At 35.9% G+C, this 18,551-nt stretch overlaps 2 protein-coding genes across 3 annotated transcripts in view; one reads left to right on the forward strand and one right to left on the reverse strand.

Annotated features, from left to right (window-relative positions):
- Positions 1 to 5,640: 5,640 nt before the first annotated feature.
- Positions 5,641 to 18,551, forward strand: part of LOC104116999 (protein DETOXIFICATION 19-like) — a 169,305-nt gene continuing 156,394 nt past the window's right edge. The window contains exons 1-7 of one of the 2 annotated variants that reach the window (XR_011410169.1): positions 5,641 to 6,099; positions 7,531 to 8,078; positions 8,357 to 8,443; positions 8,538 to 8,594; positions 8,698 to 8,936; positions 9,048 to 9,166; positions 9,381 to 9,627. Coding sequence is in view for 1 of the 2 variants with exons in the window: in XM_009627972.4 (XP_009626267.1) it covers positions 5,806 to 6,099; positions 7,531 to 8,078; positions 8,357 to 8,443; positions 8,538 to 8,594; positions 8,698 to 8,936; positions 9,048 to 9,166; positions 9,381 to 9,512 (1,476 nt within the window). In the remaining variant the exon portion in view is untranslated. Of the gene's footprint in view, positions 6,100 to 7,530; positions 8,079 to 8,356; positions 8,444 to 8,537; positions 8,595 to 8,697; positions 8,937 to 9,047; positions 9,167 to 9,380; positions 9,844 to 18,551 lie in introns of those variants that run through there. The other variant, XM_009627972.4, reaches the window with a different exon arrangement.
- LOC104117000 (uncharacterized) lies at positions 10,302 to 14,987 on the reverse strand. Its single transcript, XM_009627973.4, has 9 exons — positions 14,847 to 14,987; positions 14,653 to 14,736; positions 12,870 to 12,986; positions 12,576 to 12,769; positions 12,396 to 12,501; positions 12,126 to 12,273; positions 11,831 to 11,970; positions 11,034 to 11,200; positions 10,302 to 10,797 (listed from the first exon to the last, which is right to left on the reverse strand). Exons 2-9 carry the CDS (start codon positions 14,714 to 14,716, stop codon positions 10,504 to 10,506), a joined length of 1,230 nt encoding a protein of 409 aa, XP_009626268.1. The 5' UTR covers positions 14,717 to 14,736; positions 14,847 to 14,987; the 3' UTR covers positions 10,302 to 10,503.

Consider the following 18,551-nt stretch of genomic DNA (forward strand, 5'->3'; position numbering starts at 1 on the left):
TATCGGTGTAGAAGACATCACCGGTCCGAGTGACTCAGAGGCTCCGAAAAAGAGCTCGAGCGAGGTGGGAGTGCCTTGCCTTTTTAACGAGTCCAACAAGCCCTGAACCGGGTAAGTTCATATTTTCTTTGCTAATTTTCATACTTGTGTTTTCTTTTCCTTACATAATCCCTTCTTATTTTTGTAGGCTTCTGCGCTTCATCACGAGGTATTTCTTCAATCCCGAGGGGAGCTGAGTCAGTACAAGGCCGAAATTCGAAGGCTTACCGAGGAGAGAGAGCCTTAAAGCTTCTCGGTAGGCAGAGAGAAGGAGAAGTAAAAAGACTTCAAGTCGAGCTGGAAGTATCTCGGAAAGAACAAACTGAGCTGGCCGAACAGGCACAAAGAATCTTTGGTTTTAATGGTATTGACTCGGAATTGATGGATAATAACTTGGTCCCGCAGGTTGAGCAAAAGTTCGAAGTGATTAGGCAACTTCGTGCTAAAGTGGATGTAGTGAAATCGGAGGCCGAGGAGTGGAAGAAGAATATGAACCGCCTCGCCTCAGAGAAAGAGACTGCCCGAACACAGCTGGCTTCAGCTGAGGTCCAACTCTGAAGCTTAAAAGAGAAATCCTTGGTGCAAGCCAAGAATATAGAGGAGTTCCGGTCTCAGTTGGGCTCAATGACTTTTGATCGAGAGAGAATGGCCTCAGAACTGGGAGCGGCCAAATCGGAGGCCGAAATAGCCATGGCTAATGCTGATGCAATGGTGGCTGTTTATTGGTCCGATGCTGAAGCCGCTCAGGTTCGAGAAAAAAAGGTTGCCGAGGCTTCTCAAGCTCGAGCAAATTGGGTTGATGAGCATGCTAAATGCCAATCTCGGAGGGAGACTCTAGAGGAGATCCATGCTCGTGGCTTCGATCTTACAGCCGAGATCGAGAATGAAAAAGAGCTCAAAGCCGAAGCCAGGGTGTTGGCTTTTCCCGATGATGATGATATAGGGAGTATGAGCGGTTCTGAGAGCGAAGGAGGCCTCGAGGGTGAAGATGCTTCTCCTAGAGAGGACTAAGTCCTTTTAGTATTTTTCTTCTTTCTTTTAAGACCATTTTGGTCTTTTATAGAAAAACTTGATTGGGCCATGGTGCCCTTGTAAATGATTTCTGGTATATATAAAACTTTCTTTCTTTTATGGCCTCTGAATCTTTTGCCTTTCTCGTTAATTTATACAAAGGCCAAAAAGTGCCTTAGCACGGGACAATTACTTGAAGGTCCGAGTGAATGTTCAAACTCGGCCTTTTCTTGTAGGTAGTCCCCGAGTGAATGTTCAAACTCGAACTGAGATAGCTTTTAGACTCGACGAATAGAGTTCAAGTGAAATGATTTGCTCGAATTCGAGCTAAGGTAGTATGTAGGCTTTTTCGGTCGAGTGAGAGTGACTTCTTTGAACTCGAATTAAGGTAGCCCTTAGGCTTTATGGTCGAGTGAGTGTTTGCTCGAACTTGAATTAATGTAGCCCTTAGGATTTTCAGTCGAGTGAGAATGATTTATCGAACTCGAATTAATGGAAGCCCTTGGGCTTGATAGATAGTCCCCGAGTGAGAATGGTTGCTCGAACTCGAGTTAGGGTAGCCCTTAGGCTTTATAGTCGAGTGAGGATTTGCTCGAACTCAAAATAAGAATAGCCCTTAGGCTTAGTGGTCGAGTGAGGACTTGCTCGAACTCGAAATAAGGTAGTCCTTGGGCTTTGTAGTCGAGTGAAAATGATTTCTCAAACTCGAATTAATGGCAGCCCTTGGGCTCGATAGATCCATAGAAATCAGATGCAATAAATTCTTAGAGGGGCCTCTTTTCATTCTTGTGTGAAATAATCTTACATGCGTACATATTTTATGCTTAAGGCTTGAGAAATCTACGCGGGCACGGTTCATTTGACCGTACAATAATCTTGTCTTCTTGAAGACCTTTTAACGTAAATCTTTTTCTTTGCTGCAGCTAATATCCGAGGGCGACGCCCCCCTTTATTCGAGGTTGATCAGATAGAGAAACCTCTGATATTATTGACGCAATATTTAACACTGAACTGCTGTTCTAAGTTACCTACAATTGTTAGTTTTGAAGCATCAAAAAAGAGAAACGAACGAGGGTCGTACCTCAACAGTAGTATCGCTTTTAGTTGAGTTACTTTCAATTGTTAGGCCCGACATGCTCAGTGCTTCCTGACGGGCATGTCGAAGTCGTTTTTGGTCATGACCCCTGATTATCTCGACCTTGATCATTTCTTCTTTCGTTTCTCACATGGTTCCGACCAGGTCCGATGCTCCCCCGATTTTCGTTATATGGCCGAAATCGATCCCTGCTTGACCTTGGTTCTTGGTTGATGTCCCTTTTAATAATGGACCTAGACCCCAACTGGTCGTCTTCAACTCTGATCTTCGATTGATATCGATTGTGTACATCGGCCCAAGTAATAGCCGAGTACTCAATCAAATTCTGCTTCAACTGTCGTAAAGCCATCGAGCTCTGCTCATTCAGTCCTTGAGTTAAAGCTTGTACAGCCCAATTATCAGTGACCGATGGTAGATCCATTCGTTCCGTTTGGAAACGAGATACGAACTCTCTTAGCATCTCGCTGTCCCTTTGCCTTACCTTGAAGAGGTCTGACTTCCTGGTCTCGACCTTTATGGCTTCGGCGTGTACTTTTACGAAAGAATCTGCAAGCATAGCAAAAGAATCGATAGAGTTAGACGGTAAATTATGATACCATATAATTTCCCCCTTTGGCCGGGTTTCCCCGAACTTCTTCAGTAGTACGGATTCGATATCGTCATCTTTTAGATCGTTCCCTTTAATGGCACATGTGTAAGAGGTGACATATTCGTTGGGGTCAGTCGTTCCATTATATTTAGGAATTTCGGGCATGCGAAACTTCTTTGGGATCGGTTTACGAGCCGCACTCGGGGGGAAAGGCTTTTGTACGAATTCTTTGGAATCCAAGCCCTTTAATATCGGTGGTGCCCCCGGGATCTGATCGACCCTGGAGTTATAAGTTTCTACTTTCTTGTCGTTTGCTTCAATCCTCTTTTTTACTAACTCAATTCGTTTTGTCAGTTCCTCTAACACCTTAATAATTTAGGGATTAGTCCCCGATTCTTGTTCATTTGATCTTACTACAACTGGCCCCGTTTCGTGGGTGACTTCTCAAGGTGGACCGGGCTCAGCCCTGCTTGGTGTCTGATTTTAGCTCTGCAACTGAGCTATCGTTACGTGCTGAGCTTGTAATATTTTGAAAGTCATACGCAGGTTGATCCCGTCGTCTCCAACATTTTGGGTATTTCGAATTGCAGATCGAGTTCCTCCATGAATGTTATTTTCGGGGTCGGAATGCTGGTTCGCTTTGATGGCCACATGCGAATTATCATCAATTGGATCTATGGCCCGAGCTCCAACGAGATCGACTGGTGGCCCTTCATCCCCGGTCGTGAGGTTGCTGTTCTCATCTTGAAGCCCAACTTCATTGTCGATAGGTAGAGCCATTAATTGAGAGTTCGTCATTTTTAACCTGTAATCAAAGATACTTCCAGGAGCAAGTGTAAAATAGTGTATTTTGTAGAGATTTGTATCAAACAACTACTGTTATCCTTAGCCCCACGGTGGGCGCCAAACTGTTTAACCGAAAAATGGATAGAGTTAAATTTATACGTAATTTTAAGGATACGTGGTATAACTTGGTATAAATCGGAAAAATGAGTAGAAATATATCAAATATTGACTATAAAAAGGAATGAAATACAAACCAAGTTGAGTAGGGAATGGTTTATAAACAAGCAAGATGAATCAATGTCCAAAGCCCAAAAAGGATAATCTTTGCTATATTTCTGTGTAAATCTCAATAATCTTTGAGATGTGAGAATGTATTATGTCTCTTGTCTGGATGTTTCCCCCTCTATAGAAATGATACCCACTCTTAATATAGTGGAAAAATACTACTTTGGATATAATAAAAAATACATATTAGAGATCCCATGATAGATTAATTAATTAGCATTTCCTTAATTCTCGCCGAGATCCTCTCCCTAAGTGCGGTTGCAACGGCTCTTTGTCTTTAAGCTCGATCTTGGTCGGTCTTGGTATTGGTCGATCTCTAGATCTCGAGCTCGATATTGATTCGAGCTCGATACTTACTCGGGCTCGGTATTGATCGATCTCTGACTCTTGAGCTTGATAACACTACTTCATATCACAACTCGATATTGACTCGAGCTCGATATTGACTCGAGCTCGATATTGATTAGTCTCTAAATCTTGAACTCGATAACCTGATTTTGCTTCTTTTCTTGATGTTACAATGACGACCCTCGGTTCATCATGTTCCAATCTCGACCAATTACATGGAGGAAAAACTCGGATTTGACCGTATACAAGTAGTTTGTGATTATTTTTGACAGTTCGTTCGTCTCAACCATATGTTTGTGACTCAGTATTTAAAATTTATGAAACTTCTATTATTACAACTTTCGCTGATTCAAGCCAAAATCACCTATGGACCTCCAAATCAATATCCGGACACACTCTTAGGTCAAAAATAACCATACGGAGCTATCGGGACCATCAAAACTCTGTTTTGGAGTCATTTACACATAAGTTAACGCCCGGTCAACTCTTTCAACTTAGACTTCTAACCTTGGGACTAAGTGTCCCAATTCATCCCGAAACATCCCTAGAACCGAACCAACTACCCCAACAAGTCACATAACAATAAATGAGCATGAAATAAGCAATAAATAAGGGAGAGGGGCTATAATACTCAAAATGACCAGTCGTGTTGTTAAGAACCTCGATTTATATATACAACAATAACTAGATTCACAGTCAGATATTTATAAATATTTAGTAAATTTATTATATTAAATATAAGGGAACTCGTAGGCTTAAGGCTAGATCTGTCCATGTTTGGTCAGCTAAACGTTGTATTTAATTTTTTTTAACTAGCCGCTTTTTATTAAAAACTAATTAGTTGATGAAATACATGATAAAAAGGTGTAGTGGGGTGGATGAGATTTTTCCGTCCTTAAAAGAGGTCTCGGATCCCGTTTGTTAGTGTCGAAGCTCTTAAATATTAGGCAAACCTTTTTTCCCTACATTTTATCTTTTAGAAAAATAGAAAATAATTATTACTTCCTCCGTTTCAAACTAGATGAGGTACGTTGTTTCAAAATAAATGACACATTTCTAAATTTAAAAACAATTCAACTTTAAACTTTTTATTTTGCTCATTTTACTCTCAATGAGAAGCTTTTATAACCACACAAATGTCATGACCCCACAAAACTTTTACCCCTTAAATTTTTAAAACCACAAATTTTAAAAGTATTCTTTTTTTCTTAAACTCCGTGTCGAGTCAAACTAACTCATCTTACGTACTATATTACTCTAATCAATCATCACTGCATCAATTAGTAAATACTACTAATAATCAAAGTGAAACTATTATAAGGTATAAATTTGACAAACGTATACTCTTATGGTTAGAGTTATTTAATATTTTTCTTAAGGAGTGTATAAAAACAAAAAAGATAACATAAATACCAAAAAAAAAAAAAAAAAACTACTAATACTATTTGACCCGTCGTTTTTTTTAATCTTTTTTAAACCGTATTATATGCAACTCTCTCCTACTGTTAAGAGAAGTTCTCTATCCCAAATCGAACTGCACTATCTTTGGTCGAATTCTGAACTACACTTTTCTTGGCGGTAAAGAAACAAACTACTATAACAAAAGGACGACGACTAAACTGATGCAGTAGAGTAAAACAAGAAAGTGGCAATGGCTTCCGAAGATTGTTCATCTAGTCCAAAAAGTCCTATGTTACAGCCATCATTATCGTCCGGCGACAGCAACGAAAGAGACATTTCATCAAACAGGTGGTGGGCAAAGGTGATCGACGTAAAAGAAGCTAAGAATCAGTTGCTGTTTTCGTTACCTATGATTGTAGTGAACAGTTGTTTCTACTTCATTAACCTTGTGTCCGTCATGTTCGCGGGTCATCTTGGCAAGCTTGAACTTGCTTCGTCAAATCTTGCTAATTCCTGGGCTATGGTTACTGGTTTCTCTTTCATGGTATGCATATCTACAACTTTCATACTTATTGCTTAGTTTAAGTTTTAAAAACATTTACACATGATCAGGCAGCTTAAAAGGTAATTATAGGTAACTATGTTTAATAATATTTATTGGTAAGCTTAGAATAAATGGTAAACAATCTATTATATTACACTGCTGGTGTAAACAATTATAATGTTGATAGACCTTATATTAAGGAAACACATGATATTCGGTGACATTTGGGGATAGAGCTAATAATGCACATGCCTTATGTAGACAATTTTTTTTAATTTTTTTTTTTTTTTATAAATTTTAATGTAGTATTAGTTTGTTTTATTATAGCTAATGGTTTGTTCTTTTGTAACTGACTTATCTATTTAAACGACAAAACTCGAAAATATTTAAAAGACGCTGAGTTTTACGTGTTCGGATTCATGCCTGAGATAGTACTCCAAATCTTGTCTGAACCACTCATACTTAAAGCTTTAACAATTAACTAGATTATCAAGAAAAGTTTTGTATCATGTTGATGCAATTCTAGAGCTGAGGTAAGAAAAAGAGCTGAATAGGCAGAAGCAGTAAGTAATTAGAACTGTTAGAAGATAGTTACAGTTAGTTACTTGAGTTGTTAGCTAAGCAGTGCAGTATAAGTTCGAGTTAGGGTTCTTTTCTTCAGATTTCATTCTTATAGAATCTGCTGAAGCTTTAGAAGATGTTCCTCAATGTGCTTTTCATGGAAGGTGAATGCAAGAATGATGCTTGTGAGGTGTTAGAAAAATTGCCAATTAGGGATACCAATGTAGAATCTTTAAATAGTGGCTTAAATGGAAGAAACGCCGAACTTGAATCTGTTGAATAGATGTATCTTGATACACTTTTCATGGAAAATGTGGGCGAGACATCTCAAATTTATGCCTTGAAAGATCCGTATCTTGGTGAATTTTTCTTGAAAATTAAGAATGATTTGGATACAATTGAGATGGATTATTCAAATGTTATCAGAGGATCAGTAACTTCATTTCCTATTGAAAACATTCTGCCTAATAGCTCGAAGGGGAGTTTTTCCTTGCACACTCAATCTCAATTGTATGCTCATGTGGCTGCTAGAGATAATCGCCCCACTACAGTACATGTCTTTAAATATATCTTGTTTTAGTTAGAAAGTGGATGATTTTTTTGTGTATGGGATCCCGGAATATGTTCCAACACCATGCAGCTAAGGGGTCATACACATAATGTGAGAGGACTACTGTTGCATTCTACTAACCGGTTTAACTTGTTTGGGCCTTATGATTCTATGATTAGAGTGTGGCAACCCAGATTGCAGTGGTGTGGGCATTCGTATCTTCTGCATAATAATTCTGTTTGGGAAGTTGCTGTCAGTCCAACATGTAGTTACTTAATTATTTAAAAAAATAATATTGAACTTGTCGATTAACAATCTAGGTTGGCCTAAGTGGTGCACTTGAGACATTATGCGGCCAAGGATACGGAGCAAAAATGTACAGAATGCTGGGAGTGCATCTACAAACATCATGCATCATATCATTCTTCTTTTCTACAGTGATTGCTGTTATCTGGTGGTTTTCTGATATAATTCTGATTTTACTCCATCAAGAGCCTGACATAGCTAAAGAAGCCGGCGTGTTCTTGAGGTTCCTCATTCCTGGATTGTTTGCATATAGCTTTCTGCAAAACATTTTAAGATTTCTTCAGGCACAGTCAATCATCATGCCTCTGGCTTTGTGTTCAGTTGGATCTTTGGTTATCCACATTGGCATTGCCTATGCGTTGGTAAATTGGACAGGTCTTGCTTTCAAAGGAGCAGCATTAGCAGCTTCAATTTCGATCTGGATCTCACTCCTCACTTTGGGTATATACGTGCTTTTCTCCAAGAGATTCAGCCATATAAGGCCAGTTGGTTACTCATTTGAGCCATTTCGTCATATTTTAACAAACTTGAAGTTGGCTTTGCCCTCTTCTGCCATGGTGTGGTGAGAATTAGCTGTCATTTTTTTATTAAGTAATATGCACTGACAATATAAATTTCTTTTATATTATAAGTGCATGTTAGCATGTATAGCAGTCCGCTTACCATTTTCTCAGGTCACTAATCAACAGTTATTTACATAGAGTTACCTTCAATTATCCTTTAAGTTACTTGACTTTAAATATCTTTTACACTGTAATAAAACTTAAACTCTGTGTTATTACAATAAAACACATTGCCATCCAAGTCTTATCAATAATTTCCTATTTTGCTGTATACCAGTTTGGAGTACTGGGCTTTCGAGCTACTTGTGTTATTGGCTGGTTTGATGCCAAACTCAGGAACAAATACTTCCGTTGTTGCAATGTGGTAAGCTTCTTTCCTTGTCAACGACACATTTTCATAGTTTTGAAAGCTGAATTTTGGTTGCTAATACCAATTGTTTTGAATTGTGACCTTCCAGTGTAAATACGCAAAACATTGCCTACATGATATCTTATGGTCTGAGTGCAGCTGCGAGGTAATGTGACCAACAAAAAGTTGTCCAAATTCTGAACCTTTTGTTTGTTAATTCTCCCTTAATTTTTTGCTAATACCAAATGTGTATTCTAAAACATATGCAGCACCAGAGTGGCGAACGAGTTAGGAGCTGGAAATACTGACAGAGCTAAGAATGCTATGGTTGTTACTCTCAAGCTATCTATTCTTCTTGCCATTGTAGTTGATTTTGCTCTGGGTTTTGGGCATAATGCATGGGCTGGCCTCTTCAGCGATAGCACGGAGATAATTCACAAATTTGCCTCCATGACACCTCTCCTCTTAATCTCCTTTGTGTTCGATTTCGTTCAAGGAATCCTATCAGGTTAAATATTTTGTTATAGTTGCAATGCATGATATTATGCGAGACATTTATATTTTAGTTTACACATTCAGTAGACCCTGCTAAAACAGAAACTCTAAATGAATTGATCAGGAGTAACTAGGGGATGCGGATGGCAGCATTTGGCTATGTACATCAACTTGGCAACTTTCTATTTCATTGGCATGCCAATAGCTGGCCTCCTTGCTTTCAAGTTCAAACTCCACGCTCAGGTAATTTAAGTGCATCGACCACTATTTATAGCAGGTTATTTGCTTTGTTCTATGACTCACCAAATTATTACATGTTGCACGTCATTTAACATGATCGTATTAAAAATCTATAGACTTTCCCTGTCATAGATCTTATACTCTTTCTACAAATGTAACCTAGTTTTTGTTGCTCTAACCAAGTATTTTTTTTTTTTTTGGAAAATATTTGATGCAGGGTTTATGGTTGGGCTTGATTTCTGGTCTAGCTTGCCAATCTTTGGGCATGTTGCTACTGACTTTTTTGACAAAATGGGGGAAAGTAGAGGTCTCGACAAATAACAATGGAGAAAATGAACTTCCGGCCTAAGCATGAGTTCATGAGAATAACTTGCAAATCGCCATTGGTGGTCTATCGACGGCCAATAACTTCTCCTTCAGATTTTGATAATTTTTTAATTAATTCATTGGTTTTGTAATTTTGAGTATATTCATGACGTGTACATAATTTAAAATAAGTCAGTTTTTTTGCAGAATACGAAATGCATGTAAATTATCATAGTGCAGTATTAAGGATGGAAGCAGTATTTAAGTCTCAAAGAAGGAAGCAGCAGTGAGCAATATTTCCATTCTGTTTTCGCATTCTGCCTTTGGAGGACTGCTTTTAATAGCCATCAATATTGACTGCTAAAAGACCACTAAATTTGATATTCCACAGTCGGTTAGGGTAAAAAATACAGATTCATCAAATCATCTTCAACTTGTGACAAGATTTATGCCAATGACATATGGTCAAATCTGCAATTAAACTGACTTATACGATAATTGTATATTCACAAATTCTGTAAATGTTCTCAATTAATTAGACAAACAAAAGACCAGTGTGTCGTACTAATTTCTTGCTATGCGCGGGGTTCAGGGAAGGGATACTAAAAGAATACAAAAATTGATACTAATATTTTCATTACGGACGAGCGAATTCATCAATCAGATGAATGTCATTCACTGAATTGTTCTTAGCATAAGAATAACACATTCAGTTCATTGAGAGATCTCATCAATCAGGTATAAGATGAAATGCCTATGCTAAGTAAGCTTGAGAGACCAAAAAAGAATCCTTTTAAGCAAGTAAAAGGAAAAAGAATGCCGAGAAACCACATCCACAAAGCCATAACCTTCTAATATTTACTATGTAATGTACACCTTTTCATAAGCATTAAAAGGATAAAAACAAAAAGTCGTCCTAACTTTTGGGAGCTATTTCTGTATCACAATAAGTGTAGTACAATCACCCTGTGAGTTAATCTAACAACAACTTCCTGATAGGTCCACTCCTTTGAATGTAGTAGTCCGAAAGGATGCTATTCATTCTTACCTCGTGCGACATCAACCAGGTATCTATTCAGATGCTGGCCAAATATCTTGGTAGAGAATGACTCAGTGACGTGTTCATGAGCATCTTGCCCCATTTTCTCTGCCATGTGAGGATCCTGAATAAGATTAGCCATTGCCAAAGAGAACTCCTGTGGGCTAGGGTCGCAGAGGAAGCCGGTTACTCCGTGCTTTACTGACTCCACTGGACCCCCGCTGTTGCAGGCAATAACCGGTTTGTAGGCTGCCATTGCTTCCAGAGGGACAATGCCAAAATGCTCATCCTACTCCTCCAAAAAAGAATAAAAAGGAAAAAAGAAGAAAAGAAAAGGTCATCCTGCTTTCAAGGTGAAAAAATTTGAGAAAAGATGAGGATGCTCTTCCTTTAAGTCACTCTCTCAAGAAAGAACACATAGGCATTGGGCAAATTCTAAGGCAAAAACTGTTCATCCTATAAGTCACTCTCTAAAGAAAGGCTGTTCGCTTTCTGTCGTCGAAGAGATAACAAAATCGGACATACCTTTGGTGTATAAAGAACACATAGGCATTGGGCAAGGAGTTCATTTCTTTCAGCAGTAGAGCAAGATGTAATAAATCTGACCCGATGAAAAACACCTTCCCTTTGTGCCAACTTTTTCAGTTCTTCCAGATACTCAACATTCTCTCTGAGGCGATTATCAAAGCCGCCTGAAATAAAAAGCAGGAATAACTCCATTAAATTACAACAGGTTTTATGGTAATTTTTCTAAGCCAATAAAAATTTCTTTTGAGCATATATTCTGCCACTGATAGTAGACAACAGGTATCTTGGATTTCGTTTAATGAAGCAATCTTCAAATCCATCTATTTAAAGGTGTTAACGGCATATCAAAGAGCAACATTTTCATAATTTTGAGTGCAACAAAGCAATTTTCGGCAACATAACTGAGAAAATAAGGCTTATCGCTAAATTCGTGAACTGAGCAACATCTCAGTAATCACAAAACAGCATAAAACAATATTTGTATAGTTTCAGGGCACTGAATATCCTTTTCATTTACATATGAGATCAGACAAGCTATATACACATAGAAATTCATTAAATCTATTGGCTATCCGTGATCTATGAATATCTATAATGGAATATCAGAATATTTTTGCACTAGAAATAGACAAGATAGTAAAAGCAGTTACTTTCTGAGTCTTTTAATAATGCAAATAAACCATACAAGATAAATACCAACCGCAAATAAAAGAGATGATAGAATGAAAACAGAACACAAGAAAATGACAGTGGATAATGCAAAATACATCGAACTTAGAATTAAATAAACTTGCCTGCAACAGTCAAGGAAACATCATTCATGTTAACTCCCTGACGATCATGCATTTCATGGGTGTGAAGCATGGCAAAGGCAGATATTGCCAACTCTATGTTTTTTTTCCTCTCAAATCGATTGATGGATAGAAAATTTAACCTAAAACAAACGAACAACTGAAGTTATACTAACATCTGTTTTTTGAGAGCTCCCCTCTCTTTTTTAGAGGGGAAAGTGCATGGAAGGGATTGTATTGTGTTATTGCAATCAAACCAAGAACTAGAAGGTGCCAAGAGAAGGAAATGTGTGTTTACTTGGAATCATTAGGTTTCTCAAACTGATCCACATTGACTGCTGGGTACAAGATAGCTGGTTTAATCCCACGCGCATCTAGATTCTTGAAGGTCTCCGCAAAAGTAGATGCAGTAAACCTGCTGTTAACCAGGATCAAATCTGCCATTCCTATAATTTCACCAAGCAAGTAAAGAGATGCAGATGTTTGAACAGATGAGAAAAAACAAGTAAAACATTGATAAAAGAAAAAAACAAACAACACGGATAAAAGACAGACTGTCGTGAAAGACCTGTTGTTATTTCTTCTATGAAGTCAATAGGTTTCCGGTATATCCTCCTAAGTGCAGTTGTATGTTGCGCCAGCAAGAGATCTGGAAAATGGCAGTAGAATACAACCTGCATGAGGTATAAACTTCATTTTATCTCTATGACATATCTTAGAAGTTGATTTTATTAGAGCATCCAAATACCTTTGCTGACTTCTTTAACTTCAATAGCGGAATAACAACAGAGACCTGATCTGCTAGTATTACATCAAATGAAGGCCACATAAGCAACAAGCAGAGAGCAACAAACATGCACCGCAAGTATGCACAAACTGCATGAAGCCGATAGAAGATATGACGGGGAAGGATAGCACCATATACTGTAACATCGAAGACACCTGCAAAGGGTGTAAATGTATATTATATCAGTCAACAAAGGGCGTAATACATTTTTCTTTTCGGGTGTACGATGAGAGAATATAAAGTAAGAATTCTGACCAGACAGAGTCTCCTCAAAACATCGATTTTTATCATGGTGTGCAGTAAAAATGTGAACTTTGTGCCCCGAAGAAGCAAGTTCCATAGCGGCATCAACAATTAGCCTTTCAGCTCCACCTGAACATCACAAAATGTCAGAGACACGCTACACGCATAAGATGAGCCTCCATTAACCCATAGATCTGCACATTGCATAGACTAGGTTACCACAGAATTATGCTCACAAGCATATGACAGTCACAACGTACACACTTAGATATTGCAGAAGCATTACTACAAGTATACAAGAGATATTTATATGTTCAGCTGAAGGTAGAAGGTCTTAAAAGTCATGACGAAGCCTATCAACATGAACTGGAGAAAATTTCTAGCCTAGTTAATTAGTTAAGTGCAAAATGATGCATCTCTTACTGTGAATAAATCGTAAAGGATAAAATCTTAATGCAAGTTCCTTTTCTTTTCTTCATTTCAAGGAAATTTTAAACCACAATTTGTACAACCAAGAAAATAGCCTAAGAACTTACCACTCATTTTTACAGATTCGATCAACCATCCTCAAGGACCAATTGGATTGTGAAAACATAAAGTACTGAAAAGCTGACAAATGTGAAATGTCTAACCCAAAGGGAAGAGAGTAGGCTAATTGCATATCAACAGCTTTAGTATCTGTCATCCATGCTAAAATGATAAAAGTGCAAAATAACCTTACAAGAAAATACAGTCCTCAGATGCATAATGCCATCCTATTTATTAGACACCTCTATTGCTCGCATCTAAAGAGACTTAACTTGATTTGTACGGCAAAGTATCAAACCAAGTAATCAACAATTTAAAAAAAAAAAACAGAAATCGCATGAAAGACAGGGAGTTACCAAGCCACAGAGAACACTCTTTTGTGAAAAAATCATTCTTTCAGAAGGTCGATTAACTAAAACAATTTAATGGGGAGGATGTAAATTACTACCACCTGCTCCCTACAATTCTCGTCCTTATAAATGAACCCATCTAACTACACCTCAATCCCGAACTAGTTCGGGTCGGCTATATAAATCCTAATGATCTTAGCCAAAAGGTCAAGAAAGGCATGTTGGCATCGTAAAATCATCTATGCTTCCTCTTTATGCAGCACCCTGAGTCCCAACTAACTCATATTTGAAAGGATTCATATAATGATTATTTTTAGACCAGGCATCAACCTACTGCAACTCTCTTCCTTTATCAGAGCTTGAGACGGAATATGCTAAGCTCACATAGTCAGACTAATAATTCTATTTCCCTATGCAACCTTGATGTCTAATAATATAAAAGTAGATAGAAAAAAACCCAATGGACTGTTAAGTGTTAACTCCTCATTCGTTTTGAAACACACAAGAAATATCAATTCATTAACTCCAGTTCTTTTGGATGATGTTAATTACTTTCATCTACTCCCTACAATTCTTTTCCTTATCAAAGAACCATTCAACTACACCTCAATTCTAAACTCATTGAGCTCGGCTTTGTAAACCCACTCAATCTTAGCCAAAATATTATATATATATTTCCATTGTATTCTAGCACTGAGCACATCCAATGAGCTTAATTTTAGTGGATTTACCACATTACGACTATCATTATGTTGGCCGTCAAGCTACCACAACTGTCCTATTTTATAGGTCTAGGATTTTGGAATTCATGATTTCCTACCTATAAATCATTTTGATGAATGAAAAAAAATGATTCAACAAAATGCAATTACAAAAGATTTATCAAGAAATTAAAATACGTTTATAATAATAATTACCGATTCCGAGATCGGGATGGATTATGGCTATATTCATCCTCGAGCTGCTCCCTTTCTTCTCCATTGGTGTTTCTGTAGAAAATGCTGATATGGGGAAAAAACAGAAGTAAAAGAAACGGGTCAGTTTTGAGTTTTAGGCCCACCACTTAACATGAGCTAAATAGCCCAATCAAAAGCCCAAAACCGTTTTTCACCTTGATAGAAGAAAGAACTCTCTCTCTGTGTGTGATGATAGCTGCAAGAGAAGAGGCGGCGGCGAAAATCGTCCGACTGCTATATTTCGCCGGCGCCGGATGTAAAATTATTACTACTTTATTACTTTAGTTTTATAATTTCAATTTATTGTTTGCTGGATTAATGATTTAAATTCTTCATATTATTATTTGTTACTAGTGTTAGAACCTGCGATGCTCACGTAATTTGACAGAATATTAATCTTATAAAATTATGATCTAATATCATATTATTTTAATAAATATTAATTTCTTTGGTCCACAATAAGTGATTTTTTGATCTTTTTGTGGTCCAAAATATCTTACCTTTTTAGATTTCAAGAATGAATTAATTATTTATTTCCTACAGTTTCCTTGGAGTAAATAGTATTGGAGTATGTATTAAGGAGTATTTATGTGAAAAGATAGTAAATGTTAATACAGACAATTTTATTGCTAATTAAAATTAAAAGTTAAATTTCTTAATCTGCGTGAAAATATACAAAAAATTACTTATTGTGTACCGGATGGAGTAGTTATTATTTTATTATTTAATATAGTGTACAGAAATATAATAAAATCTATTCAAAATCAAAGGATACACATCATATACTAATCAAATAAATTACTTATTCCTTGTTTATTCTTTATTAAATTAGCAAGTACTTATTACTATACATTTACTAATGAGACTTTTTATTAACTTGTCAATTGGCTTAATATTTTGATATTACTTCTCTTTTAATAAACAGAAGTATGTGTTTTCTTATTCTGGAAATATCTTTTTTTTATACTTATGTTTAATTGTTCAAAATTCTTCAATTGTCTAATTATCAATAATTTTCTTGAGTGTTATTTATTTATATTTTATTTATTAATTAATTCAAAATATAATTATTATAAAATTATCTTTATCCCCCTCTTTTCGTACATTCTTTTCTACTATAATATTTTATTAGTTTTCTCATTTTGTATTTTACTAGAATTTAAATAATATAATTCTTTTTACTAAATTATAGTTTTGAATTCATCAAAAGTATAAAGAGATAAGCCTTTTATTATTTTCATAAAGAACATACTAATATTTTTAATAATTAATAATTTGTATTTTATAGATAATATATTATCTTATGTATAATATTTTAATAGTTTCTTTATATTTTTGTATTTTTCATTATGAAATTATGAGTTCTATTTATTAACTAAAATTTTCTACATGAGAAATTTAATTTCGTTTTTTATTTTAAAGTAATTTTAAATCTCCAACTTTGTTCTAAAAATCCTCACTTGTCGTCATATGGTTCTGCCACTTGGCATCATAGAATTATTTACTTCTCTCTTTATATATATATATATATATACACCACTAAATTAGGAAGAAACTATTCTCCAATTTGAATTGGTAGTTTTTCAGTTTTATTTTTTTTGTTTTAAAATAATTTTAAAACTCCAACTTGAAACTATTCCCCGATTTGAATGAGTAGTTTATTTTTATTTTTTTTGTTTTTTATAGATAATTATAAGATATCTATATTTACTAATTCAACTAGAGCAACCAATTAATTCAAAATTTAAAATTCAAAAAGATTTTTAGTTAGAAAGATAGTTTATTTTGTCTTTAAAATGCCACTTGGTTTTTTGTTTCTTTTTCCCATAACTAAATATTTTATTTATTTTTTGTTCCTTGCTTATCTAATTGTATTATCCATAACTTAACATTATTAAATTGACATATGATTTTTTAATAAATTACCAATTTAGTATAATAACTACTCCTAAATTTGAATTGAAAGTTTTTTATTACTTTATTTTCTTTCTTTTTTTTAATAATTTTAAAACTCCAATTTAAAACTACTCCCCAATTTGAATTGGAAACTTTTTAATTTTTTTAATTTCGGTTTTTCTTTTAAAGTAATTTTAAATCTCCAACTTTGTTAGAGTTTTGTTCTAAAAATATACACTTGTCGTCTTATGGTTCTGCCACTTGACATCATAACATTATTTATTTCTCTTATATATATATATATATATATATATATATATATATATTGTAATGACCCAACCGGTTATTTTAGCTTTTAGAACCACGTTCCCTAAAATAAAACTTCCCAAATATTCTTTTATTGATTTATGACTTGTAGGGATGGTTGGTTCGGAATTTGGAAGTGTTCGGGTTGAAATCGGAATACTTGATTTCTTAAGTTAGTCTTAAAAGGCCAAATTTAACTTCGGTCAATATTATGTGCAAACGACTCCGGAATAAAATTTTGATGATTCTCACAGCTCCGTATGGTGATTTTGGACTTAGGTGCGTGATCAGAATTTTATTTGAAAGTCCGTAGTGAAATTAGGCTTGAAATGGCTAAAATAGGAACTTAAAGTTTGGAAGTTTGACCGGGGAGTTGACTTTTTGATATCGGAGTCGGAATCCAGTTCTGAAAATTTTCACAGCTCCGTTATGTCATTTATGACTTGTGTGCAAAATTTGAGGTCAATCGGACTTGATTTGATAAGTTTCGACTTCGAATGTAGAAGTTGAAAATTTTAAGTTTCATTAAACTTGAATTGGAGCATAATTCATGGTTTTAGCATCGTTTTATGTGATTTGAGGTTTCAAATAAGTTCGTATGATGTTTTAGGACTTGTTGGTATATTTAGTTGAGGTCCCGAGGGCCTCGGGTGAGTTTCGGATGGTTAACGGATTAAAAATTGGACCTAAACAATTGCTGCAATTTTTCTCTTCTGCTAGAAATTCTGGGCTGTGATCGAGCCTGTCACGACCCAATTTTACCTATAGGTCGTGATGGCGCCCAACACTACAGCTAGGCAAACCAACTAATAAGTCAAACGTACATTGGTTAAACTTTTATTCCAAGAAAATAATAAAATACCAACTTCTATCAATGTGTGTGTGCCAAGACCCGGTGTCACAAGTGCATGATCATCTAGTAGATTATACAAACTCCAAATACTGTCTGAAATGAAATAGACAGAATATAAATATAAGAAGAGACACTGGTAGCTGCAGAACGGCTCAGAAAGGCATCTCACCACTATACCTCGGGATGACGTGGGTATGTGATGATAGGTCCTCCACTAGTACCTGTCTCAGATCCCGCACAAAAAGTGCAGCAAGTGTAGTATGAGCACGTAAACAACGTGTACCCAGTAAGTATCAAGCCTAATCTCGAAGTGGTAGAGACTAGATGGCCGACTTTGACACTCACTATAGGTCAATAATAATAATTGAAATAAAACTAGGATATTTAAATCAGCATGATTTATAGAATTTACAATAATTTATTTAATCAGCAGAGATAATCAAATTCCTTCAAATGTAACAATTCTCAATATATTAATTAAATTCCTTCAATTCAGAAAAATTCCAATTTATCAATTAAATCTCATTTACAGGAATAACAATTAATTCCATAAACAAGCAAGAATAATAATTTATTAAATTTCAAGGATTTTCCAAATAATTAATTAGCTTCTCAAGCTGAAATAAATTATTAAAGTATCGTGTAATTATTATTATTAAGCACGATTTCTGCCGATGACGTATGGCCCGATCCAGAGTGTCGTGTACACTGCCGAGGGACGTGCGGCGCGATCCATAGATGCATCTATCCTGCCGAGGCATTCGGCCCGCTCCACAAGAAAGGAGGACATTTTCTTATGTGCCTC

The sequence above is a fragment of the Nicotiana tomentosiformis genome, chromosome 8 (genome assembly GCF_000390325.3).
Source record: "Nicotiana tomentosiformis chromosome 8, ASM39032v3, whole genome shotgun sequence".
In the NCBI taxonomy this organism is placed as follows: Eukaryota; Viridiplantae; Streptophyta; class Magnoliopsida; order Solanales; family Solanaceae; genus Nicotiana; species Nicotiana tomentosiformis.

Coding starts and splice junctions, on each gene's coding strand:
- LOC104117000 (XM_009627973.4), bottom strand. CDS start 14,716: ATGGAGAAGAAAGGGAGCAGCTCGAGGATGAATATAGCCATAATCCAT. Junction 12,770..12,869: donor TTTTGAGGAGACTCTGTCTG/GTCAGAATTCTT, acceptor CACCCTTTGCAG/GTGTCTTCGATGTTACAGTA. Junction 11,201..11,830: donor TGTTTCCTTGACTGTTGCAG/GCAAGTTTATTT, acceptor TTTTTATTTCAG/GCGGCTTTGATAATCGCCTC.